The following is a 26,498-nucleotide window of genomic DNA, read 5'->3' as shown; positions in this document are numbered from 1 at the left end:
AAGACAAAACTCCTCTGCACTTCTCACAGTACACCACTGTGGTGGCAATAGCACCTCTGAAACACCAGGTCTTGGCTTGCTTCTCTCTATTCAGGACAGGAACCATTTGCTTAATTTCACACACTAAGGCAGAACTACCAACTCACTTTAACAACAAGTGACATGCAAATTAAAATTAAATTAGAAAGCACGCACAAATTAAAACAGAACCAGGCTCTCACTTTTGAAGGTTGTTGAATTTTAATTTCCTGGGAGTCAGATGCAGAATCTGATTTGGTGCCTCCAGAATTTGGTTTCTCCTTTTTTCTCTTCTGCTTCTTTTTCTTCTTCTTCGCTCCCAAATCCCCTCCAGGACTTCTGCCAGAGATGCAAAGAATGTGCAATAAGAAAAATCAATACCACTGAGCCTTAAATTTTAAAAAAAGTAAAATATGGAAAAGCCAGCATTTTGATATGAAAAATCTATCAGCTCTTTGAATGTAAAGAAAAAGCAGCGGAAAAAAAGCAAGGAAGGAGGGAACTGAGAGCATTGATGAAAAACTTCTTGCAAGTGCTGTCTCATTTGTTTTATACTCTGACACTAGCACAACCAGGCATTTTGACATATTCATGTCAAATTGTGACACTTTATAGAAACCAGTGCTCTTCTCCAGACTTTTACCCAGCACAAAAACAAAATGACCAAATTCAACAGTTCGGAGGAACACAAGAAAGTATGTGAACAGAGGAAAGTAACCTCCTTGGAAACTCAGTAACTATTAGTGCCCAAACACTTTTTCTCCTTCATCCTTAACCACAAGACACATCTGAATTTGAGAAGAATCCAGATGAAATATTCTGTTTTCCGGAAATTTTGTTCCTAACTTAAGCTGCAATGAAAGTCTTGCTGAAATCCCAGTAAGAGACAACATTAAGCTAACCAAATATTTGTGCTTTAAAACAATAAGCACAATAGGGTCAACTTTAATTTAAAAGCCCCAGCAACAAAGTAAAAATTACACTTGAGGATTCTGATATATTTTGACTATTGATAACTTAAATTATTCTTAAAGGAGATTTTTATTTTAAAAACAATCAAGATATAGAATCAAGATTAGATCAGAATTTGCAAAGTGTGGGATGTGTTAGCAACTCTCAGACAAAATGAAAATACGGAGGCAATGAGTCAATTAACACTAAACTGTCTTCAAGAGGCTAATCTCTCAGCAAAGCCATATGCACATAATGGAACTGAAGACAGATATCAGAGTTTGGGGGGCTTCGGTGTTTTTCACTGAAAAAGAAAAAAGTCAACGCAACAAACAATTGTTTCTTTTAATCCTGGAGGGGGAAAAAACCCCATGTATCATACCGACAAACAACAAGAAAGAAAACTCAGAAGAACATAACTAAAGTTATTACGATCAACATATTTGCAAGGGATATATTATTTGCTGTAACATGCTCACTTTCAAGATTATGATGACAAGTCTTAGCATCTGTACCTTGCCTGAGCTGGTATTGTCAAGTAAACACCCTCCCTCTAGTTGGGAGGCCCAAAGCTTGCAATTAAGCAAACAATGCAACTAAGCAAAGACTGATTTTTGTGAGATCTTTACTGTACTTCAGAATAGTCTGTAGTGAAAGATCAATCTCAAGAAGTTCTTAACATTCAAGGTTACACTGGGCTATGCTCCCAGAATGAAAGTTCTGTAAATGCCACAGCCTCTAGAACAGGACCAAGCTGCAACTCAATGGACAACAGCAGAGCACACCAAACACACTGGAGAGGTAAGAGAATTTAAAGCATTTACTAGAAGGCTGCAGAAGCAAAAGATGGACTTGTGTAAGTGATGCAGGGAGACAATCTTTTGCTGCAGAATAAGCATACTGCCAGATCACCTACATGAATCCACAATGAATCATGATTTCATTGAATCACAGCACTCAGGCTGGAAAACTCCTTTAAGATCATTGAGCCCAGCATTAACCCAAGTCCACCACTAAACGATATCTATCCCTCAGTGCCACTTCTACACGTTTTCAATACCCCCAAGGATGGTGACTCAGCCACTTCCCTGGGGAACCTTTACCAATACTCAACAATCCCTTTGGTGAAGAGATTTTTCAGCACATTCAATCTAAATCTCCCCTGATCCAAGTTAAGGCCATTTTCTTTTGTCCTGTCATTTGTCACCTGGGAGAAGAAGCCGACCCTCACTTGGCTAAAACCTTCTTTCAGGGAGTTGAAGAGTAGTAAGATCCCCCCTGAACCTCCTTTGCTTTGGGCTAAACAACACCACTTCCCTCAGCCACTCCTCACAGGACTTATTCTTCAGCCCCTTCACCAGCTTTGCTGCCCTTCTCTGGATATGCTCCAGCTCTGGTTTTGAGGCCAGGGAAGGGCTCAAAGCAGATTCAAGGTGTGGCTTCACCAGTCCAAGTACAAGGGTATGATCACTGTCCTGGTCCTGCTGGCCACACTGTCTGACACAAGCCAGGGTGCCATTGCCTTCCTTGGCCACCGGGGCAGCACAGTGTCAACTCATTTAAAAGAATAAAATGTAAATCTATCTGAAGGTCAGTATATCAAGCTGACATTTTGTACAGAATTTAAACACAGAACAGACCCAAAAGACTGGCAAGTGGTTATAAATACAAAACAGTAAAAGCTCACACATGTGTACAAGGCCTAGGACTTCACCACCTCTATCTGGCAAAACTGAGATAAAAATACCAGGGGAAGTGATTTCACCTTTGCTGAGATTCATTTAAGGAAGGATTTCTTTTTCTTTCTGCAACTGTCCACAAACTTGTCTTTCCCTGTAACGCCTCACATATAGCAAACAAATGATGCCTCTGTGTCTCTGAGCTGGCTCCCAAGGGTTTGTGTGCTGAGCACCAGGCTATTTGGAGTTTCAGCAAACTCTGCTCTTAACAGACACCCTGAGCAGGCACCGAGCCCCAAACTGCACCAGTGCAGCTCACTTGTCTTCTTGTCTTTCAGGATGATCCAGTGTCACATACACCACAGGGGAATTTTGCTCACTAGGATTACCTGAGGGTCAATGTTTTATTTAGTTTGGTGAAATAATGAACAATTGAGCTAAAAAAAAAGCTTGGCAGCAATGGAGAAAAATCAGCTTTGCCAAGCTTTTTACTAATGTTATCCCCAGTCAAACCGTACTTTTACCAGGACAATCGTAGTTTGTACTTTGACCAATTCAAGATCTTTTTTCATTTAGAAATGTATAGTCTTCAGCAGGGAAAGAAGGAAGACAGAAGTAAACTGCTGTAAAATATATGTGGCATTTAAAACTACACTACTAGTTTTTAATTTTTTTTTTTAATCTTCCAAAATCCCAGTCCTTGGTTTATGACCTTCAGGTTTAAATCTTTCACACTGTCTGTTGCAAAATAAATACTGGTATCTTTGTCTGACAGGTTATCCAGGGATCATTCTGAGCAGTTGTTTATGCAGTCTCCTGCTTGGGTCAGTTTATTTTTTACTGTTACAGTCCACACAATGTAAAAAGAGGATTTAAATAGAGTTCTACTCATCCTACTATTTAGGCACGCCTGCAACCCAGATATTTGGCAGCAGGCAGCACACAGAAACTTCTACTCAGTAAACAGGTTTGTCCAACACAAGTTATAGCCAGAGATACCAAGCAAATCAGGGCAGAAGCAGAACAAAAACACCTCAGGATTTGTTGTCCTTCTCATGCTCTGCCTTGAACAGAAAGGCTCTAAAACTGGGAGTGAGAATGGCTGGGAAGGGAGGAACTTGGTTGCTCAACTTGTAGCAATTATGCTGAACTTGACAGCACAAAGGATATGCAAAGGTAACAACACTGAAACCAAAGGCTCCTATTAAAAGTTTTCCTCTGACATTCTTGTGTGCTGACTAAGATCTGAATTCTCCTCTGGCTGGTCAGATACATCTATATGATGACACGCTGAATTATATCTCACACTTAGAAGCTGGGAGGAAAAAAGTTTCCCATTTTTATGAAAGTTGACCTTTAAGCATGAAACCTCTTTTTCCAAGCTACTCTGCACCTGTAAAAAGACACAAGTCTGAGCTCAGGTCCTATGTGGGAAGCAGAAAAACAATACAGAGCTCAGGGTGCTGCCATGACAAGCTGGCAGGTCAGGAAACCCGACCTTTTCACACATCAGATCAACACATCTGCCCCAGCGCAGCCTGCCACACAGACCACAACAGATTATGCAAAGAAAACCATTCAATGTTAGACTTCTGTATTGACTATGTCAGTCTAGTGGAGACAAACTTATACCAGGAGGACTTTAAAGACAGGAGGGCAAGTCTGTACACCGAGGTTCAGCTATATGTAAGCACAGGCACAGTCGAAGATATTTTTAACTGCACCCACAATGACAATTTTGTCAGTCTGATGAATAAGAAAAAGGTGAGGCCAGCACAAAAGTGACATGCAAATCAAAATTCAGTTGAGCCAGGAAAAGGATCAAAAGACCTTATTCTCCCCCAGAATGACTTAACCTTGCCCCACAAACAGGCTGTGGATAGGACTCCGAGATAGTCACTTAGGCCTACAGATTGATGATTTTGTCTGCAAGTCACAAATGCAAGCCCATGATCCCACCCACATACCTTTCCACTTATGTACACACATCTGGTGTTTTGCATAGATGTGGGAAAAAATACTTTTGCTTCTCCCTGCATGTGGTGGTGTTTTGGTTGGATTGGGTTTTTCTAAACTGAAAAATGGGAATACTTAGTGCATTTGGGGAGAAGTGTGGCAAGGGTGGAGGAACTTACTTTATGAGGCTCAGAGCAAATCCATAGAAAAGCCAAGACAGAAAAATCCACAGGAGCATGACAATTATCCTGTTCAGGTGGTCAAACTGTTTTGGTTCCCTTGGTTTGAGATTATCTTTATCACTGACTAATTGTCACCATTATTTTCATTTCCTTTTTGAACACTAAATTCTGCTTTAGCAGAAACAGACTTTTGTAATGTCAACATCTGTTTTATGTTACACGGAATGGTAATTTTCAGTTAGCAATTTCTCAAATATAAAACCAAACATGTACTTCAGATGTTTATTTTTAAACTGCAAAGGCCTGTGCAGGGTTCTTGCCTTCACAGTACTTCTCTCTCTGTGAGTTAAGTGAAGCTGCAAAGCTGCATTTCTGAAGATGTTATACAGATCTTTTTGATCACAAAAATCAGGTCTCATGTATATGGGTAAGACTTCAAATAATTTTAAAGCAGTATTATTTATACTAGGGCTGTCATTGGTTCATAAAGAAAATGGAGGCTTAGGTGCAAAGAGCTTTCTCATTGCTGTGAAAAACCACCACTCCAAAGACAATATAGAAAGGTCTTGACCAGAGGGTCTGTGCCCTTCAAATTCCACTTGCTAACAAACTGTCCTTACAAAGAATCTCTCTGCATGAAGATTTCATTTGTATACATTTCAATACTTGAGAATGCAAGGTTTTTAGCATGAAAACCTAGCAGCAATACCTGAAACCCTAACCCAAGACTATTCCTCAGATCTGCATGTTTCCTCTGCTTCACCCTTCAGGTCTGTAATCTGTACTCTGAGCCGTAAAACCCACCTGCTAAAACCAAGCATGCTTCCACAACCCTAAAAATATTAGCTTCTTTTTTAAATCTAGAAGTAGTATTCATTATAAAGTTGACCTTTTTAAGCAATAATTATAGGGGTATACTACTAAAACATTCAAAGCAAATAATTTGTGAGGACTGGGGGAGTTGTTTAAAGGTCATACCTTTTTCTCATGTGTTTACTAAATGTTTTGTGCCCAAGGCCTTTCTGGCAGTGAGCAAAAGGAGCTATTTAGAATGTGAGAGACCTTATAAGACTGGACTTAGCAGGGTAGATCCAGGTGCAACATTTTTTTCTACATATACAATAACAAAGATATTTTGTAAATCACACTTTATTACAACACAGAACAAATGCAGCATAATGCGTCTAGCAGGAGCAAACTACAGAACAGGAAAACAGCAATGAGTCACACAACATACATAATCCTGCCTCTAAAAAACAGGAGCAGAATCAGAGGACAAAGACATTTTCACAGTTGAGAGCTACAAAATGGTTATTTTCTGCTGCACTCATTCAGTGCTCAAGCACAAAAACCCCTGCACATTTAAAACAAAACAAAACAGAAAAGTCATATGTATCTAAAAATCATGTTTTCCTGTGGGCAATATTCTAAGGACTTATTTTCAAATGTCAAGAAACATCTTGAAAATAACTTAACTTACAGGGCAATCCAGTAGACACTGACACACAATATTCTGCCTCTTTCTAAAAAAGTGCAAGTTAAAATAGAATGAGATTAAATACTGATCAGCATTAATGGAGACCACACAGAATGTAGCAAGTCAGTTGACACAGTCATAGTCTCAAGTAGTTGGACTGCTCATAAATTGCTTGAGCATATAAAATCTAATCTAAAAACTTGAAGCAAACTTTAAAGTTACCTCAGGAATTAATACACAATGACAGGGAGAAAACAGGGAATAATTAATTAGGCTCCTATTACTATAGGTTAATCTCTCAGATCAAGAGTAGATCTTGCATGCTCGACTGTGGGATTTTTCCTTTCATCTGCTGGAATTCATTTGAGTATTTCAGCCTCCAGACAAAGAGCAGCAAACAAGATTTTTCAAAGATTACAGGAAAATAAAGTAATCCAAGAGTCAATATGAGACTTCATGCAGCAGGTACTAATACTTAAGAGGCTTTTTCTACTGGAATGATCTACCACTAATTTAACTAAACTTACTAAAAAACACTCATTAAAATACATCTGGGATATTCAATAGAGACAAGTTTTGGGTAGAGGACGATACAGGCTACAGCTGGTGTCCCTTAGAGAGCAGTGAGACACGTGTTGGAGTAGAGCAGCAAGCTGTGACTCAGAGCACACCCAAGTGCAATTCTTTGTTCCCTCCTTGCTCCTTACACACTGCACTCGCTGTCACAGCAGCCCCAGCACAGCCACACACAGAGCTACGCTGCAGAGGGCAGCTACAGCCCGGGCACGCACACGGACAGACAGACAGACAGACAGGAGAGGAAACTGAAGTAGGAACACAATCAAAATGAATTCTGGACAGGCATCACCTGAATCAAACCTGAACCTGGCTATCATTACATGAATCACTACCTGAATCATTACCTGGCTATTAAACAATCCCAGCTAGGATGCCAGGTCGGTTCCTATGAAGAACAATAAATAACAACTCTCTGCTCTTAGGACTTTAGTTTCACGTATTTGGGAATCACCAACTGTGACATATTTACTGAAGCAAATGTAATAAAAGCCCCAAAATAACAAAACGCTATTTTGTCACTTTTAATATCCCAGATTTATATTACTGTAATTATTTCTAACACGATTATTTTAGTGTGTGCCATTAACTCAATAACAGAGCAGCAAGCATCAAAGTTTTCCCCCTTCTGCCTTCTAGACAAGTCAGCTTTCCAAAGTCCCTCTTGCCACATTTAAGATTGTTGTCAACCAAATCCTAGAAGCAGAAGACACAAACAGAGTACATCCTCAAACATCAGTAACCTACAGAAAGCTCTCAAGCAGATCAATCACAAATTCACGAGGAAGATATTTGTGTAGCACTGTATAGATTAACCCAGTTCTATTTTAGGTTACTCCAGCCACTCCTGGCTGCGACAACAAAGCGCCTTCTCTGCAATCACGTTTTCAACCCCTCAAAAAAGAGAAAAAATAAATTAAATAAAGCCGACTTTGGAAACATATTCCTCCCACTCCCCTGCCCCAAAAGCCTTCAGAGCAAGCTAGAACCTTGGCACCTCGTGCCTGAACGCAGTCATACCGCAGCCAGCCCAGCAGCGGTCGGGTGGCAGGGGCCGCAGCCAGGCTGGTGCCTCTCCCATCAGCTCCCCAGGCAACCGAAACACCGCCTGATCCTCAGCGTGGGAAGATCCGAGACGCGAGATTAGCGAAGAAGGAACTACAACCACACAACAGCGTCTGCCCTGGCTAGTGCCCTGCCAAAACACGCGCTCTGCTCTCCACAGCGTGCGGATCTGGAGGTAACACCTCTGGAGGACAATGGGTGAGGAGGAGTGTCCGCAGGACAGGCTGGCACGGGCGCTGCCCGGAGCGCAGCGCGGCCGCAGCGAGCGGGCGGCGGCTGTAGGCGCGGAGGGGCGCGGGACGGCCCGCGGGAGCCGCTCAGCCGGAACCACCGGGAGGACACGGCGGCATCTCCCCGCTGCAGGGGACTTCCTGACGGACAGAAATACGCAGAAACGCCCCCAAGCCCTAAAAGCGCCAACAACAAGGCAGGATTTACCCTCGCTTATACGGCGCGATTTCAAGGCCGGTGTCCGGCGGGTAAGTGCCAGCCCCGCCGCCCCCTCACCTCGGGCCGGGCCCAGGCTCCCGCCTCTCCCCTTGCGGGCAGAAGGGCGCTGGGCTCCGGGCCGGGCGGCAGGGCCGTTCCACGCCCGCATGCTGCGGCGGGAGGCGGCCCGGGCTGGGGCCGCTCGGCGGCCCGGCGCAGGCGCCGCGGATGAGCCGGGCCGGGCCAGGCCGGGCGGCGCAGGCCGCCCGCCAGCGGGCAGGAGCGCCCAGCACACCCGCGCCGCCGAGGGAGCGCGCCGGGCATCAGGGGAGCCCGGCCCGGGCACCTCCAGCCCGGCCTCTGCCGTGGCGGGGGACACGGAGCTGCCTCCCCGAGCCACGCGCGCTCCCCAAGCGCTCCCCTACCCCTTGGCGTGCTCGGTCTCCTCCTCATTGTCGCCGTCTATGCCGCAGGTGTCCTGGTCATCCAGCTCCAGGCTCTGCTGGCTGGCCGCGGACTCGCTGTCCTCCGCCATCACGGGGGAAGGAGGGAGGGAAGGGGCGGGGGAGCCTGTGAAAGAACCGGGGCGCACGGGCAGACGCGGTCCGGAGCAGCTCCCTCTAGCTGCGGTCCTTCCCCGCGCCAAAGCCGGGGAACGAGGAGGCGGCGGCCGCCGGGGCTGCCCGGCCGCTCCCGCCACCCCGCGGGGACCGGGGCGGGGCCGGGCGGGGAGCGCTCCATGCCCTGCCCTGCCCTGCCCTGCCCTGCCCAGCCCGGCCCTGCCGAGCCCGGTACGCTCGGACCGTGCGCTCCCGGGCCCAGCCCCGCACTGGCACCCTCATGCCGGCATCCGCGCTGCTTCGCCGGCCCTGTGCGGCCTGGGGATCCCGTCCGTGGCGCTGCCCCAGAGCCGCGGGAGAGCCGAGCGCAGCCCCGGCGGGTCCGGCCCGGAGCCCCTGGGACTGGGCCTGCAGCGCCGGGCCTCGGCAGCGCGTCCTGCCGGCTTCCCGCGTTTCCTTCTCGCACCATAAACACTCGGACGCCCGAGTTATTTTCATAGGTCTCCTTAGAGCTTTAGTAGTGACTCTTGGTGTGCTGCTAGATGTAGACAAAATACCCAGCTGCTTGTGGCAACAAATTGGAAGAACGGAAGAGAGAAAAGCAAATAAATTACTTCAGATCTAGCTGTGCCTTGCTGCTCTCACTAATGTAAGCCACCAAAGAACAGAGCAGTGTCTGGGGAACCCACCACACCACCATCAATCTCAGCTTTCTGGCTCTTTCCCCTTTCTGCCTTTCAGGTTCTGTCTCTCCCCAGTTCTCCATAAGAGAGGCAGTCAAGGTTCTGTCATAGCTACAAAAAATTAACCTGTGTCTACAGTTCAGAGATGCTTTGAGCCACCTCAGATGCATGTATGAGCATAGGTCCAGATGCACAAATGGACTTTGTCATTGCTGTGTTTAACTTTTTCCTAGCTGACTTCCAAAGGAAACTTCAGGACTAAAAATAAAGCTCTATGAACAAAATTTGCTGCTGGTGGAGGCTGCTGAGGCCACCAGGGCAATCCCAGCACTATGGCTGGTGGGCACTCACAGCACTTAGACTTTTCCCAAGGCCGTTTGTATTTCTACAAACTCCATGCTACAAAACCTGGAATTGAATGGTAATGATTTATACCAGGAAAACAAATAAAGAGCAACTTGTGTTCAGTATTTGAACTGTCACGATTTCCAGGGTTATATCAAGCTTTCTGAATGAGATCCAGATTTTCTGAGTTCTTGGTTTGACAGTGCTGCCAAACACCACATTAAAACATAAGAACAGGGTGCATCAGTTGTAATTTCTCCTTATCTTTGCACCCGTGAAAGCAATGTAATGTGAGGAAGCTATTGCTTCTGCCCTATTTAAGGTTTGATCTGGATTACTTTTTTCCCTTTTTGATTTGAGGTGGCATCATATTTTGCTCTGTCGTGTCTTGCAGGTGACTGTCAAGTAAAAGATCTTGCTGCCCTAACAGAAGAAAGCTAAATGTCCTTCCATCTCAGCACTACCTGGGGCCACCCTTTGTCCCACTGCACTTGGTCCTTTACAACTTGTGAGATGCCACAAGAACTTGTGATTCAAATGCATGAAATGGAATCTGTAATTTACACTTGGCCAAGTATGACCTCCCAGTGTCAAGCCCATTGCTGTAGTTTAGAGGGAAATGTTTCTATCGTGTCACTCCACTCTGAAATGATCTGTAGGAGTAAACCTTCATTCAGTTGTAATGCATAGGAGAGAAAGGAAATCTCAAAACAAAGGCACAATACCCAATAGCTTTCAATAACAAAAAGCAACTGTAAAGTTTTCCTGTAGCCTGGAGAGAAGTTAATCCAGTGATTATGAATTATTTTTTCCCCTCATAATAATGTGTAAGAGGAAGTGAAGAACAGTAGGTCAATGACTAAAGAGCTATATTGAATCACTGCGTTGGAGAAGCTGTAAATTTCACTGTCTTCTTTCCTTTATCGCAATTTTCCTCACTTCATTGAGACAAATGGAGTAGAAGGGGCCTAGATCCTGACTCTTGCATTTCATATTGTCACTTAAAGAGGCAGTATGAATTTCTCCCAGCAAGCTGCCCTGCTAGGCATTCTCCTGGAAGGGGGACTGTAGCTGCACAGTGGCTGCTATTCTCTACTTTGTAGCACATGTGAAGTGCAGAGTAACCTTAAACTCAGTGCAGTTGATATCCTGAGATTATTATCCAAGTTTGACCATTGCAAGGTCAAAGCACAGCACTGGATTGTGCTTTGCATTTCATGAAAATGTAACTTTTGCTTTTACCACAAGTAGAGAAGTTCACCAAAAGTGAGAGTTAAGCACCTCTCCTGCACTGTGGATTTCTGAGGTAGCTTTGCATTTCTGAAATTATGAGACATATTCCCAGAGCATTTAAATTTACTCTGCAGACACTGCTCAACAGTTACACTACTTGATAGATGCTGGCTATCACATGTGTAGTTGTCTTCTGAAAATAGAGCAGCAAGGTGAAAAAATGTATCTTTGAATTTCATGACCCCAGATGCTCAGCCACAGAGAGTTACTGGAGGATGAAACATCAGGGCAGCCAGCAGCAAACGTGGCACCTGCAGTGCCCAAAAAGGCTCCCTGTGGGCATGTGTACTTCCAATATATCTGCTGTTCATGTGGGTATATCCAGGAACCCCCAAAATGCTGCATGCCAGTACCACAGACACAACCCACAGACGCACACCAGCCTAAGCAGACCATCAAAAACCATCAGAAATGTTTCAACTTCAACAGGTAAAGAGCTTGTGTTTGTAAAATGCAAACTTACTGGTTTTAATTGATTAAAAAGACCTCTTCCTAGATGTACAAGGAAGATAAAAGCAAAAGCCTTTTATTTTATGAAGATTGAAAAGAAGAAAGCACAGTCATTTTGCACAAAAGCTGAAAAATTATTAACAAAGGAAAATAGACTTCCTTTGCAGGAAATACACTTCACTTAATACTAAATGGCATATCATGAAATCAATTAAAATATTTGCAGCATGTCATGAAGTATTCATCAGTTGGGTATTTTCATGGGTCTCCTTAGAGCTTTAGTAGTGACTTTTGGTGTGCTGCTAGATGCAGACAAAATACCCAGCTATGGCAACAAATTGGAAGTAATGAAGAGAGAAAAGCAAATCTTCAGATCTAGCTCTGCCTTGCTGCTCCCACTAATGCCAGCCACCAAAGAACACAGCAGTGTCTGGGGGACCCACCCTCAATCTCAGCTTTCTGGCTCTTTCCATGTTCTGTCTCTCCCCAGTTCTCCCTAAGAGAGGCAGTCAAGGTTCTGTCATAGCTACACAAAATTAACCTGTGTCTACATTTCAGAGATGCTTTGAGCCACCTCAGATGCATGTGTGAGCATAGGTCCAGATGCACAAATGGACTTTGTCATTGCTGTGTTTAACTTTTTCCTAGCTGACTCCCAGAGGAAACTCCAGGGCTCAAAATGAAACCCTACAAGCACTCAAACACCTTGGGCATCTTGGTGGCCAACATGAGCTCACAAGAACCCCAGGACACTGAGGGAGGAGCCATCTCTGCTTGGCAGTAAGAAATACTGGGGAATGGGAAGCCTTAATTCCCAGTACAGGGACTGGATGAACCATCAGGTGAGACTCTGCAGTACGTGGGCAGGGTTGTACCATGCTTCTCCTTGCTCTTCTGTGACTGAATAAAGCCAGCCAGGCACAGATATTGTTTCTCTCAAGCAGCCAGCCATAACCCAGACTTGTTTACCTGCCTAGCAACACATTAACTACATCCCAGTGAGCTGGTGATATATAATCCAGCATTCAGGCTGTTGGTATCACCTGATTAGTCTATGTGTTTTGATTATTAAACACTGTAGAAGAAAGGTATCTAAAATTTTCTTGCAGTCATAGGACTGCTCCTACCTTTACACACCACATTGAAATATTCATGGCATTTATAATTTTAAATGGATTTGGATTGCAAGTAACAACTTGGTGTAAACATTTTTAATCTTGTAAATTGGAAGCAAAATGGGTCCAATTTGAAAATTAGTTATTATTTTAGTGTTTCTCCTATTTTTCTAATTAACATTAAAAAAATTATTGAGTAAACAAATATATTTAGACTTTGGTTCATTCAAGTGTCTACTACTACTACCTCACATTGTTTTTCTAATTGGCTGCACTTTATGGTGTAAACCTAAATACTATCTTCTTCAATTCTGAATGAGAGGCAAGTGTAAAAGAATAAGATTGAAAATAAACATAAAAAATGCACCAAAACACTCTGCATACTTGTTACAGTTAACAACAGCAGAAGTAGAAATGGTTAGGGAAGGAAATGAGCTTGTGATCCCACATGTTGCACACCTGTATCCATGTGAGATCACAGCTCTGATCTTTGTCTCACCCACTGCAGCTCTTTCCAGCCCCCCTGCATTCCCTGCTTGGGGAACTTGCCTGTTGTCACAGCCTGCTTGCTGATGGCCTGTATTGGCTGCAGTGCTCAGAGTGGGGACAAGCATTCTCAAAGCATCCCATTCTTTCTGCTGCATTCTCCTTCAGCTTTTTAAAATTCCATTTTCAAATGCAGCTCATACCTTATCTCTTCTATTTTACAGCTTACCTTTGCACAGAACTTCTCCATGCTGGTGTCTGCATTGGCAAGGGCTGTGGGCTGTGCAGCACTGAAGAGGGTTAGGCATTCACATGCATAGTGAAAACAAATCAGAGCATTAAAAAAGTGTATGATAAATACAAACTTTTTGCTTAAAGATATGAGTGATGAGGATAGAAAGACTGTTATTGCTAGTAGAGATTTCAATTTTCCAAACCATCTGTTTTTGATGATTGTTGGAAGCAGGATACAAGACTTACATCAAACACAGGTTCAAACTTGTTCCAGCACTGCTCAGTTCCTCAGATCCTAGGGTCTCTAGCTCCAAAAAGTAAAAAAACCCTAATAATAAGAGTGACAATTAAATAATTATTATAAATATTATTTTGCCTTTTTATGTCTATTTTTATTCTGAGACCCTTCTCAAACTATGTATATGAATGAGAATTAGTGGTGACAGATTTTTTGATAAAGACAGTGATGACACAGGTACTGCAGGAGCCCTGACTGATACTCAGCAATTACTTCTGCCCATCCAATCTCCAAATCAATCCAATTTACTCCCATCAGCTCTGCAATCAGTTCTCCCACTAGCCTTTTACACTTCTCCCTATCAATGTGCCTGCTGTTTCTTTCTCTTTGAAAGGAGGTTTTATTTCCTTCATTCTGAATGAAGAGAGAGCTAGATACATGAATTATTCTTTATCTCTTGACCATTTCAATAGTTTTCTCAAAATGTATGTTTTTAGTTTTCTTTTTGTCTGTTTCAGATAGTTCTTTACCCGCAAACACAAAAGAACTCTTTCCTGTGACAGATGTGCCTTGTGGGTGGTTAGAAACAGATTAACAGCATGGTTCAGGATGCACACCTATGGCATGGAGAATTACACTGAATTAAGAAGTGTCTCATAGCCATAGTATCTTCCCTATGAAGACCATGGAAAATCAGATTCTATTATAACTCTTCAATTTCTATTCAGAGTTTTTTTAGATTTTATGGTAAGATTTTACCCATCAGAATTTTACAACTTTGTGCAAAAGAAAAGACTCTGTCAAGTGTGCAACAACTGCAGAGTAACTTACTTAAAATATAGAAACTAGATAAGCTTTAATTACAAAATTTATACATCAGGTCTAGGCTAGAAGGCAAGTGTGAATAAATCTCTTGGAAGTTGGAGGTACAGCAGAAACTCAGCATCAGCATGGTTCTGACCCTGCAATGTCAGACTACAAGGACAATTAAGTTAATTATCCAAGCCTTTATGGGCTCTTATGCCAGTTTTTCCAGTCAGTCTGGATGAGCAACCCTCACTTGGCTATTGCTTGATGTTGAAATGCTGGAACTGGTATTTAAGCCAGCTTTTGTATCAAGTGCACTTATGTACATCCATGTGAAGGTGTATCCATGCACATGTGCGTGCACACACACTTATCTAAGTGTACTTTCAAGGATTTCAAGGAATGAAAGACCAATTCATCTGCCAAGACAAATACACTTCTCATTGGGGGAACCTGGCTATGATGTTTTGCTTCTCTCATTTGTATTTTATTATTTAATGCAGGGTTGCAAGATGTTAAATAAAAGTTAGAGCAAATAGCATAGGTACAAAGAAAGCTTGCCCTCACCAACAACTAAAAGTAGCTTCACTGACAAGTCTAATCTTAGGGTGTCACATTGTATGTCCCATTGATGTGTGGCCTCACAGCATGGCACAAAACTGAAAGCAGAATCAGGGAGTTGGGTTTATAGAAGGGGGATTACTTAAAGAGAGAGGATACAAAAGCCAAGGCCTATAGCTTCTCTCATCTCCAGGCTTTTTGATCTTCCTACAACCACTAAATCAACATAACCCTTTTAAAAACAGTGCTTGTAACAGGACCCACTTTAAATAAATTATTTCTGTTTTGATGCCCAACCTCTCTTGCAGCAGGACCAGTGGTTCCTTTGAAAGTGGGATTTCTCATCTCACAGCATTATTTTAAGCACCATTTCAACCCTTTATAATATAAAAATGTCAGGAGCATTCCTCTGTTTGGCTTATTGAGGAGTCTGTCTTTCTAGTCATGTGAACACAAAGTCCTTCTCTACAAAATTACAAAAATAACCTGTAAACAAGTATTTCATTTGTACCTCCCTGTTGTCATCACATTTTCCTTCCCCGTGCCTGTAAGTTTCTAAGGCAGAATAGCTATTTAATGATCAAATAAACTAACTGGCACTGTTCATTCCTAGGAGAAAAGCACATCAATAAAACAAGAAATACTTCAGTTAAGTGGTAATAGACCAGGTGCCACAGTTTGCAAAGTAATTACCTGTGGATACCAGAGGATTACAGCTGAAAAGAACTAGACACCCTTTCTGTTATTACTGACAAAAAGAAGATGGTACCTGGTCTCAATTTAACAGCTGGAATTACATGAGTAAATGTAATAAAAAAATACTACTCTCTTCTGAAAATTGCACTTGACAGTTGCCTATTTGTTCATCTGAAGCTCCAATTCTAATTGTTTTACAGCATGGAAATGAAAATAGCACATATGATGAAAATATAGTGTATGTATGTATCTATCATGGCATATGATATTGCATAATATTATATATATTATAAATTATGTGTGTATATATATATATATACACACACACACACACACATACACATAGTAAGGTTAGCATTATGAAGCATTAGTGTTGAACCTGCCAGTTTTTCTGTCTGTTAGCAGAGGAACAGGAAAGAATAATTGAGTTGCTCCTATTTTCCTCAACTTAGGAAACAGTAGTTAAATTTGGTTTTATTTTATTTTGTTCTAAACCCAAGGTGCTATTCACAAGGCAGAATACAGAGCCATCAGTGATGATGAATTTTGATTTGAATGGAGATGTCGTAAGTTGGATACTCCCCCAGCAAAGGGGCTGGGCAAGGTCTCTCAGCTGACAGGATCTGTGCATTGCACTGACAGCAGGCCCAGGGCGTTACTGGTGTTACTGAAGTTGTTAACTGTGCTTTTATTGAAATGACAAACTGCTTCACACACAGCTCGTCTGGAGAAGCAGTTCACCACCAGGTGGCAGATACCACAACTTGGATTTCAAATGCTGGAGACCAAACGGCAGCACTGATTCAGGAAAACCCTATCTGTTGCACATGAATTTTAGAAAGGTAAACAGATGCTCTTTTTTGACCAAGTCCAAGGATGTACTGCATGGACCCTACCATGCTCCAAGTTACAGACTACTGATAGTTGACTACTGTCTTATAATAAATTTTAATTCCCAGATGAATTCTTGTTAAGAAAAAAAAAAAAAAAAGCCTTTTTGCTTAATTACAGACCTAGCTAGAGTAAGAGTAAATATCTCATCCAACACTTGCTCACTTGTACCTGTGCTGTTCTGTAGGCTAAAGCCTGCATAGAACATTTGGTTTCTTACCAATTTCAAACATACTGGTTCAGAATAGTGAGATAAAATTGGTCCCTGAGAGCATTCATGAATAGAATGAAGGGCAGAAAATGAAAATATTGCCAAGGTATTGCAACAGTGCTTAATTCACTCTACTAAAGCTACTCAATCCTCCTTGTAACAAAGAAAAGCATTGTGAGCCATTTCCAAAAGCTGGGCTTTCCTCTGTAATCTGTTCATCTCAGATCAGAACCACAGGTCTGTATAATTTGTCTAATATGTTGGACTGCAAATGCTCCGAGGCAGTGACCAGTTCTTGTCCCTGTATTTGCAGGGGATTTAGCTGCTGGTTCCCGGACAAAGCACTTAATCAAGCAGTAAGAGGTCATTATCACAGTAAGTCAAGGTGCTTTACAGACAGTTTAAGAAGCTTTGAGAAGGAAGTATTGGAGCAGGAAGAAAGTGGGAGCTGAGGGACAAGCATGAAGCAAATTCACTCTTAGTGAGTGTATTAACTCCCAACAGTGCTAACATTTCAGAAAGTCTCTGAACCTGAACTTTGAAGATTTGTTTCTAGTATTTTTTTAAGACAAACATATTTTCATTATTTTTGTAAGCTTTGTCATTACAAACTTGCATTTTTTCCATATTAATATCTGCCATCATAAAATAAGAAAACAATTGCTTTTCTAGGTTATCTTCTACATGGACTTGGAGCTGCTGATGCCATGACCTATTCAAGTTATACTTTGTTCTCTGTGTTTTATTAGCTTTATTAGTACTTGCTTCACTGTGCAAGTGCAATATACAAGCGAGAAAATCTCTTTGTATTTTACTGATGTATCTGCATCGGTAAGTTTTTGAAAATTAAAACATGGAACTTATCACTGGACTTTTAGATTAGGCATAACATACTCTAATCTTAATCTTAACGTGTTACCTGAACTGCATTAACTCTCTTCTAGCTTCATTTAGCATATGGCCCAGGTGTGGATATAGAGAAATCCATTTCATAAACTATGTATTTTGCAAAATTAAACTATCAAACCAATTAAAAAATGCTCTTTTAAAGATTTCAAACATACTGACATGGTGTTTGTTCAAGTATATTTGCTGTATTAGAACCACAAATCATCAAACGAACATAAAACCAACACAATTAAAGAAACAAACCACTGCAATTTAATAGCAACAATCTCACTTTACAAGATAGCAATGATGGAAACTTTGCAAAGGAATGTGAAAAAAAGAATGTAATTAAAAATGACAGATTTAAGACAACAGAAAACTGGAAATTAAATAGCACAATAATTCTAGTATGCAGAAATTTTATTCAGAATGTTTACTTATGCAGCATTCTGATTAATAAGTGACACTGTATTACCAGCACTTACTAACATCTGATAAATACTATGCCCTTAAAGTCATACTTTTCTGTTCAGTGACCTTGCACAAACTGACAATAAGTAACCCAGAGCCCAAAACCAATTCACAGGTGGTCAGTACAAAATTCCAAAACAGGACAGGAAAGGACCTGCCACATACACAATGAGTAAAAATGCAATTTAGTGCTAATACGGTGATATCAATATTCAATGCACTCCACAATATTTTAGATTCCTTTTACAACATATACCACTTCCAAACATGAACCAAAGCAAAGGGTGATCTGGCTTTGTGGATGGAAAGGAGCACTGACCTGGGAACTAGGAAATCAGGATTCAACTCCTGGCTAGAGATCAGGCTCCCAAGTAAGACTTACAGTAATATGAAAATTACAAGACTCTGAAAACCTTGAAATTTACTGAAAATAAAGCAATGAATTTGAGTTGGGGGCTTATTATTACAAATTAAATAGGAACTATATAGCACTTAAATTACTTTGGAGATTATGTATTAACTTTAGTAAGCATGACTGCTGCTAATCTGCATAAAAATGACTGAATAAAACATGATAAACTGAATGTATACAAAGGATTCTACAAAAGTAGAAGTCTCATACTTCCTCTTCTTTGAACCCAATTCATGAAAAAGTGAGAAGAGTGCAGTAAGTGTGAGTACCCACAGAAATCTCAGGAAGGAAACTGGCCCATGGGAAGTGTGACTCGACAGGAAATTTGGTGATACCAGGATTTCATTTCCAATGTCTTCAGTGATACTTGAGCAAATCATTACATATTTATCAAGATACAGAGGACGCTTTTTTGAAAAGGGGTCTAAATTTCAGTATTGACTTAAGCTCATGAGAACTGCAAAAGAAAGTAAGTCACACGAGCATAGGAAAAATGAAACCAAAGTATTTTTCTTTTTAAATACCATAAAATAATGTGATAACCACTAACAGAGGAAAAAAAATCCACAAAGATACTTTTTGCAGTTTATTTTCAATTATAATTTTTGGATAACCAAGCAGCTCTGTATGGAAAAAGCACAGAAGAGTAAATCTGGCACTTTTGGATAGTACATTTGTTTTTTCCCCTATTTTTTTAGACACATTCAGTCCACTTGCTCGGTCGATAGTCCATTTTATATGAGCATGATTAGCTCATGGGATTCCAGAGGAAACTAACAATATATACAGTCACTGAAACTATCTTCTTGGCTACTCTGGGCCCTTTAAAATGTCTTCTAAGTCTATCCTGGCTAAACAGAATCCACAATATACATGATAGCTACAGAATACACTGTATTGAAATGAGAAATGCTCAGCACAAAATGGGACTCTTGGCATGCAGCTTAAAATAAAAGGTAGAAGTTCAGAAGTTTATAAAATCTCAAATGGGGTCAATTAAAAGGACTTAGCAAAAGAAGGGACTGTTCATTGTTACTGTAAAAAAGGCACTTTGAGAAAATGGTACCAGAATTGGAGGAATCTTAGTTGACACAAAGTTCAGTTTGGTTTCATAAAAAGGCTTCAATGCTAAGGGATGCTACTCAAGTTTCCTGCAGTTGTACATTAAAATAAATTGCTGAGTAGTTTATAATAAAGGACATAATATGTTTACAACCAACTTGTAAAATTAAGAAAAGCATAGTATAAGCAAAATATTACTAAAAGCAGCAATGCATAGCCTTTCATTGAGATAATGCACAATTTTGGACACCATGTGTCAAACTCCTGTTTTTAAGATACTTTCAGTAGCATTATCAACATAAAATTGGCCTACAAAACAAAAGCTTTACCAGCTCCCATTCATAAGGAGATTGAGGTCATAAATCAACCAAAACAATTTGTCAGTATTTTCAACATCCTGGATGACCAATATCAAGTATATGGAATAACAATCACACTCTTTGTTCAGCTATCTCACTGGAGGCAGCTGTTAAATCAGAGGAATGATTTTAATTCTTTTCTAACATTTACACAGTAATGCATTTAAGTTCTTTCAAATGTTGCTCACCACAGTTTGTTTTTCTCTTTTCTCTCCACAATATAAAAAAAAAAAGAAAAAAAAAAGAAAAAAATATCAAGCACTTCCACAGAAAGGATATTTGGCAATTTTATACTCCACTGAAGGGTGGATTTTCACAATAGCTCATTTTAGATTGAAAGTCATTAGTGGTCTTTCCTCTCGTTTCTGCCAAGGACTCTTCTTATCTTCCCCTTGGTCATCTTCCTCATCCTCCTCATCTTCATCATCATCATCTTGAACGGATGTTCCATGTTCAGGACTAGTTAATGGCTCTGGTTTGGTATCCACAGTTCTGGTTTCCTCCTGCAGGCTGGGCAGCTGCACACCACTTCTCTTACTGGTGCCTTCCAGGAGGCACCGGAGAGCATTGTCCTCAGGGCTGCACACGGCTGTTCCACACTCGCTGCCACTTTGGTCCATGTCATCCAAGTACACGAGCTGTGTGTAAGCTGTGCTGTCTGAAACCTTGCGCTCTCTCTGCTGGTGCTCCTGCACTGCGGGGTGACTCTGAGGTGCAGACAGATGATCTCCTCTTCCCTTTCGGGCAGATTTCGGTTCATTCATGTCAACACCGGAGTCCAAACTGGCGTCGTTACTCCCGTTCCTGCCAGCTCTTTGGAGATCAATGTATGAATGTCTAACGTGAGCATTGGAACGCCCGTCTAGAGAAACAAACCATGCTCGAGGGTGAGGCAATGGCTTCCCACCTCCCAATTCCATCAAAGCCTTTTCTGTAAGAAGCTGCACTTCGCTATTCATCTGAGCCAGGGATGCATCGTTAAGAGAGGCAGGAATGGAAATAGATTCAGACATGGAAGCGTTTTGCTGACTCCACTCAGCTGCACCTGCATCTTGCAAATGTTGCTGAGATATTGCTTGGGATGCCAACTGCTGGGGCTGCAGCTGCTGGGCAGGGTGTGGGAAGAGCCGTGCGTGAGGGTTAGGAAGCTCAGCCTGAAGTCTTTCTATATCAATCTGCTGGTCAGCTGGGACAACCAGGGGCTGGCTAACAAAAGGGTGTTCTCCAGGCAGCTTCATGTAATGACCTGGGATGACCAGTGCAGGCAAAACCTTTCTGTAAACACTGTCATTGACTTGGTCGACAGAATTGCAGCAGATTAACTGACCTGGTCGAGGGAAAGACGTAGGTCTTTCAAGGTGATCAACTGAACGAGACATCATACAATCAGTAGGTCTGCAGTCCAGCAGCTCTTTTTCAGGGGCTGAAGGTGTGGGGTATATTTGTTCCTGAATATTGTATTTACTTCCAGTAGCAATATGGTTCATAGATACTTGAATTTCTCTCTCTTGCTTTTCAAATAAAGGCTGAGACAGCATAGCATTGTAACTTCTCCTATACTCCTCTTTGATAGGGGACTCATAGCCTTCAGCTGTTTCTGTAGATTTTCTTGTCTTTAGAGGAAAACTATCTGCTGACTTGTGGTAGTCTTTTCTTAGAGACCCACTGGGAGTCAGGTCATCCAAGGAAATTCTGCTCTTGTCTTTCTCCTTGTCAGAGAGCAGTTCCTCTCGGGAGCTAAACTCCTGGGAAGTACTGAAGGAGTGTTTGAGCATAGGTGTATGCATATCTGCTTCTCCAGTAGGAGATACCATCTCCATGTGGACAGCACTGATTAATTCCTTTGCCCCTGAGTTTTCAGCATGTCCATTGCTAGCAACAGACAATCCACCTGGAAATTCTGACTCACGACGTGAAAATATTAAATTTATATGGGACATTGAGGTCGCTTGATCCTTCTTAGAAGTGTCCAGTGCTGTCGGAAGTTGCAGTTTCTTATGATGTTGACGTGGTCTTAGACATTTTCTTCTATAAAAGCCAGTAACAAAAGAAGTTATAAATTTATGAATGTTGTACACAGAAACAAGAGAAGCAAGTGTGTCTTAACAGAAGATTTTTAAGCAATGGTTAGTATTAGGGGAATTGAACTTTTATTACATAATCTCAAAATTAAAAGCTTATCCCAGTAGCGAAGATAAAATTAAAGAATAACTAATGTCATTTGGGAAATATCTCAAGTACCAATTACAAACTGGAGTAAATGTCTAGAGAAGGCAAGTATAAAATCACTCATTAGTAGGCATTTGCTGATAATTTAACATTCATTTTAATACAACGTCAACAGAAAGATCATTTGCAAATGCGTAACAGATAGACAGATCTTGAACCTATGCCCCTGTTTGATAGGAAATTACATGGAGAACACAGGTACAGATGTGTGTGATTCACTCAACTACCATCCTCCCAAAGGCAGGGGGCATTTATATGCTGCATGTAACCAGGAACACAGGAAATTTGATTCACTGTTTCTTTCTTTTTCAAGCATTTGCTTGCCCTTTTTTCCCTCAAAGGAAAATGTTTCAATACCGAAGTTTTTAATTTCATAAGCACAAAAAAGCTTGTGTTTTCAACATGAACTAAGTAACCAGGATGGTGAATCTTACCTGCAATAATACAAAAGCAGACACAGCAAGACTAGAAGTATGAGAGCCATCCCTCCTAAAATTGCCAAAAGAAACATTGTGTGATAGCTGGTAATGTCGTGTGTTACAACGGGACCTGGAAGGCCAGAAAAGAGAATTTAGACCTGTAATAATCTGCAAATAGGAAGAGAAACAACAGTCAAACAAGGAGAAGGACACTTTCCCTTATTATGAGGGTGCTAAGCAAGTGCTGCTCATCGCCCTGGTGCCTACTGAACAGACCATCTCTGGAGAAGGGAGCAAGCTGTGGAGAAAGCATGTGCTGGTTTTCATGACTGCAAGTCCAGCTAGCTCATTCTGTGGAAAAGTTAGTTTCAATGGGAGCATGCATCAGTGAATGCTGCTTTCCAGGTCCTAATGCTGACACTGTGTGCCACAAAGCTCTCACCACTGGAGAAAATCCATCTCAGCATCTCCCAGCACTGTAATGCACAAAGCAACACTGTGGGCAACAACTGCTCTTTAACATCTGTGGCTCTTCACACCAAACAGTACAGACAGTGCAGTACAGGACTCTCTGGAAGACGGGTTGGTGCTCTGAAGTCTAGATCAAGCCAAGCCAAGCACATCTTCAGTAGCTTTAATTACCAGGCCACTAGTGAAGGAGTGTTGTAACTCCAGTTTTAAATAACACTTAGCAAATGTTCTAACACACAAAGGAATGCACACATGTGGACAACATCTGTTCACAATTATGCATGTGTGACCCAGTTGGTTTGTAAAATCCTTATGATGATTTTGAAATAAAGACCCACATTTTCATCTGCAGACAAGGAGCTACAGCACCAGCTGGCAGACTATCATGCATCTACTGTGAAGCACAGCAAACTTGGCCAACTTAGAGGGTCTAGGTCATAAAGTTTGCAAAACCTCATCTGTGCATCTTGAGTGGTCTGTAGAGCCACTGCTAGGAAAACAAAGATCATTTTTGTCCATTTTTGAGATAAGAAATCAAATAGATTCAATTAGGAGATAAAATATGCAAAAATACATTAACTCATTAAAAGTAACATAAATTATTTTGCATTTGGGAAATCTAAATATTTATGCATTCTGTCCCACCACTACCATTGCATAATTCATTTAACTGTTGCTTTAGGACATTGAGCAAAAAGAAGACAAGATAAATCACTTGAATTTTTCATGAAAATGTTCCCATTGCAACAAAGTTTTAGGAACTCAGATCTAGCCCTAGAAGGAAGGAAAAGTAAAATACAAGTAGCAACTCTGCCATATAAGGTAAATCACAAGGACAAATAAGCCTTTTCTTGCTAAGAGTTACAGGCCTTGTAACCTCAGAGTGACAAGCACAATTCCATGACTAGTGTAACTTCCTTGCAGTCTGGGATAGAACTGTACTGGGAAATGTTTGGCTCAGAGCAGTTGCTTTTTCTTCAAGAACAATTATTTTGTAAAATTCTGTTTAATTTAATATGATAGCCTATTCAGATCTGCACCTGCCTCTAAATTCTGTTCAGCAATGAATCAGCTGAATAGCACAGCATTTAATATCTATAATTCAATAGAACCTCAAATAAAAAGCTCACATATTATGGAACTACTTAATGATATGTATGAGTAGACTTTAAAACTTGTACTCATGTAAGAGTTTAGTTTTGTTGGCTATATTCATTTTATTGAGCTTGCATAGCCCAGGCAAGCATGTTTTCATTTCTACTAAATTAGGTTTTTATCTGGAAAACCTAATAAAATCTGTAAGGAGTTCTGGGTTGGGTTTTTTTAATTTTCTTGTTTTTGATTGATGATTGACTGATTGGCTCTTTTATACACAGAGGTATCTCAGATTATTGGTGACTGAAGAGTTACTACCAAGAAATCTGAGGCAGCTACAGACAGAGAAAAAGGAACCAGAAGTTGCAGCACTAATAATCTCCAAAGCACATATAATTAATGCCTAGTTCAAAGTAATTTTTTACAGTTATACCAAGAGGTTTGCAGATGGCAACCAGTCAGCTCTGTACTAGTGCCACTCTAAAATACCTCCTAGAACTTCTAAGCTAAGTTATTCACAGTGTAAATTAATCAAGTCACCAAGATGATGCAAAGCATAACTCAGGGCAAAATGGGCATCTTCAGTGCAAAAGGAAAAAAGTGTCAAATCCATCCATCCATCCATCCATCCATCCATCCATCCATCCATCCATCCATCCATCCCTTAGTAAGTGTCTAACCCAGGATAATGCTGGTTTTAGGTGAATCCATATCTCTGTGAGTTTCTGTACAGACACTTCCCAGCCCCTGTTCTTCTACCTGCTGGAACACCAACACACTGATGCTATGAGTCCCATCATTTCCTAGCAATGGCTCTATCAGGCAGTGGTGACACAAATGCATCAAAGCAGGAACATTTTGAAATGTTTCCCATTGAAATGACACAAATATTTTGAGCACTAGGGTTGCCCCACACAATCCTGAAAAGATTTAACCCTTTACTTTCAGATTTCTTTTTTCTAATAATCCATTATTGATCAAGCTGTGGCATCTCAGATGAGGTCATTCTGGAAAATATAAACATTATATATAAATAAATAATTACGCAGCACTGCAAATATCAATAAAATCCAATTCCATCTTACCTGGGATAGTAGGTGACATAGCTGCAACCCAGTAGCCCAGCTGAGGTGCAATATAAGTCCAAGTCAACTGATTTCCTTCTTGTTGTACAATGCCCAAACTACTCTTCAGCCATGTCCCTGTAAATGCAGAAGTTGTAGGAACATGTTACAGATATTCACACATTCCTCTGCAAACAAGAGGAAAATCAAGCAGTAACAAAACCTATCCATGTGCACTAGGGACTGTGTGTGTTGCTGGGAAGTGGCAAGTTGTGCCTTCTGGTTACTGGCATTTGAGAGCAACCATGGCTTTCTCAAAAGCAAAAAAGCAACCTAAACCCAAAACATTTAAGATTAAATAAAACTAGTAAATCTTCAAAAACCTGTTAAAAGAAAACATTTATTGTTGTATTGGGTTCCTCTGTTTTGAAGATAGATATTCCTGAAGCTGATTATATGCAGACAGCCCACTTAAAAAGTGTAGTTCAAGAGACATCACATCTCTCTGACCACACCTGAGTTCTATATACCACCTTTCTACCAGCCCTGGCTGTCAACTTCTACAAGACAGAGGAAAATGTTTCCTCAAAATGGCTTTCCTACAGAAAACAAGCTTAGTTACTGCCAATGACCAGAATTACATTGCACCATTGCTGTGATTAACACTGTAATCATTCAGTATCTGTATAATAGCCCCAGGAATACTGTTTGGTAACAGATGATGAGTTTTTTAAAACATATTTCTTAAAGGAAACAAAATACTTTTTTTTTAGAATTATGAAATGAGAATTTCAAAACAAGTAAGACTTAAAATTTTCAAGCAGTGTGTTTAAGTCCAGGTTGACAATCTGCACTAGTTGAGAGTTTATCTACTTCATGAAGATTACTTTTATTCCAAGAGTTGCGTTATGAAGACCTTTACAACTGAACCAGTTGAATGCCTTTTTGTCATTCATTGAGATCCCTGATTCTGGGGCTGTCACCTTAGTTTCTGATGTAATAAATACCCAGAATGGCTTTTAGACTGCTCCTGTATTCATCCTCTCTGAATGAAACTGCTGGCCTTGACATGAAGAGCAATCACTGAGAGGCCACCCCTGGTGCCAGGCAGTGTTTCCCAAACCT

General features: G+C 41.2%; 2 protein-coding genes across 2 annotated transcripts in view; both read right to left on the bottom strand.

Moving 5' to 3' along the window:
* Nucleotides 1-9,030, bottom strand: part of NMT2 (N-myristoyltransferase 2) — a 31,474-nt gene extending 22,444 nt beyond the window's left edge. The window contains exons 1-2 of the mRNA XM_064704215.1: nucleotides 8,759-9,030; nucleotides 222-357 (exon numbers count right to left, since the gene is read on the bottom strand). Coding sequence (XP_064560285.1) covers nucleotides 222-357; nucleotides 8,759-8,868 — 246 coding nt within the window. The 5' untranslated portion in view covers nucleotides 8,869-9,030. The remainder of the gene's footprint in view (nucleotides 1-221; nucleotides 358-8,758) is intronic.
* Nucleotides 9,031-19,247: 10,217 nt separating this feature from the next.
* Nucleotides 19,248-26,498, bottom strand: part of FAM171A1 (family with sequence similarity 171 member A1) — an 86,065-nt gene continuing 78,814 nt past the window's right edge. The window contains exons 6-8 of the mRNA XM_064704213.1: nucleotides 25,395-25,511; nucleotides 22,759-22,873; nucleotides 19,248-22,123 (exon numbers count right to left, since the gene is read on the bottom strand). Of these exons, the coding sequence (XP_064560283.1) occupies nucleotides 20,419-22,123; nucleotides 22,759-22,873; nucleotides 25,395-25,511 (1,937 nt within the window). The 3' untranslated portion in view covers nucleotides 19,248-20,418. The remainder of the gene's footprint in view (nucleotides 22,124-22,758; nucleotides 22,874-25,394; nucleotides 25,512-26,498) is intronic.

Source organism: Zonotrichia leucophrys, chromosome 2 (assembly GCF_028769735.1).
Source record: "Zonotrichia leucophrys gambelii isolate GWCS_2022_RI chromosome 2, RI_Zleu_2.0, whole genome shotgun sequence".
NCBI classification, from domain to species: Eukaryota; Metazoa; Chordata; class Aves; order Passeriformes; family Passerellidae; genus Zonotrichia; species Zonotrichia leucophrys.
Note: the sequence above shows the minus strand (reverse complement) of the source record. Positions and strands in the feature narration are given on the sequence as shown.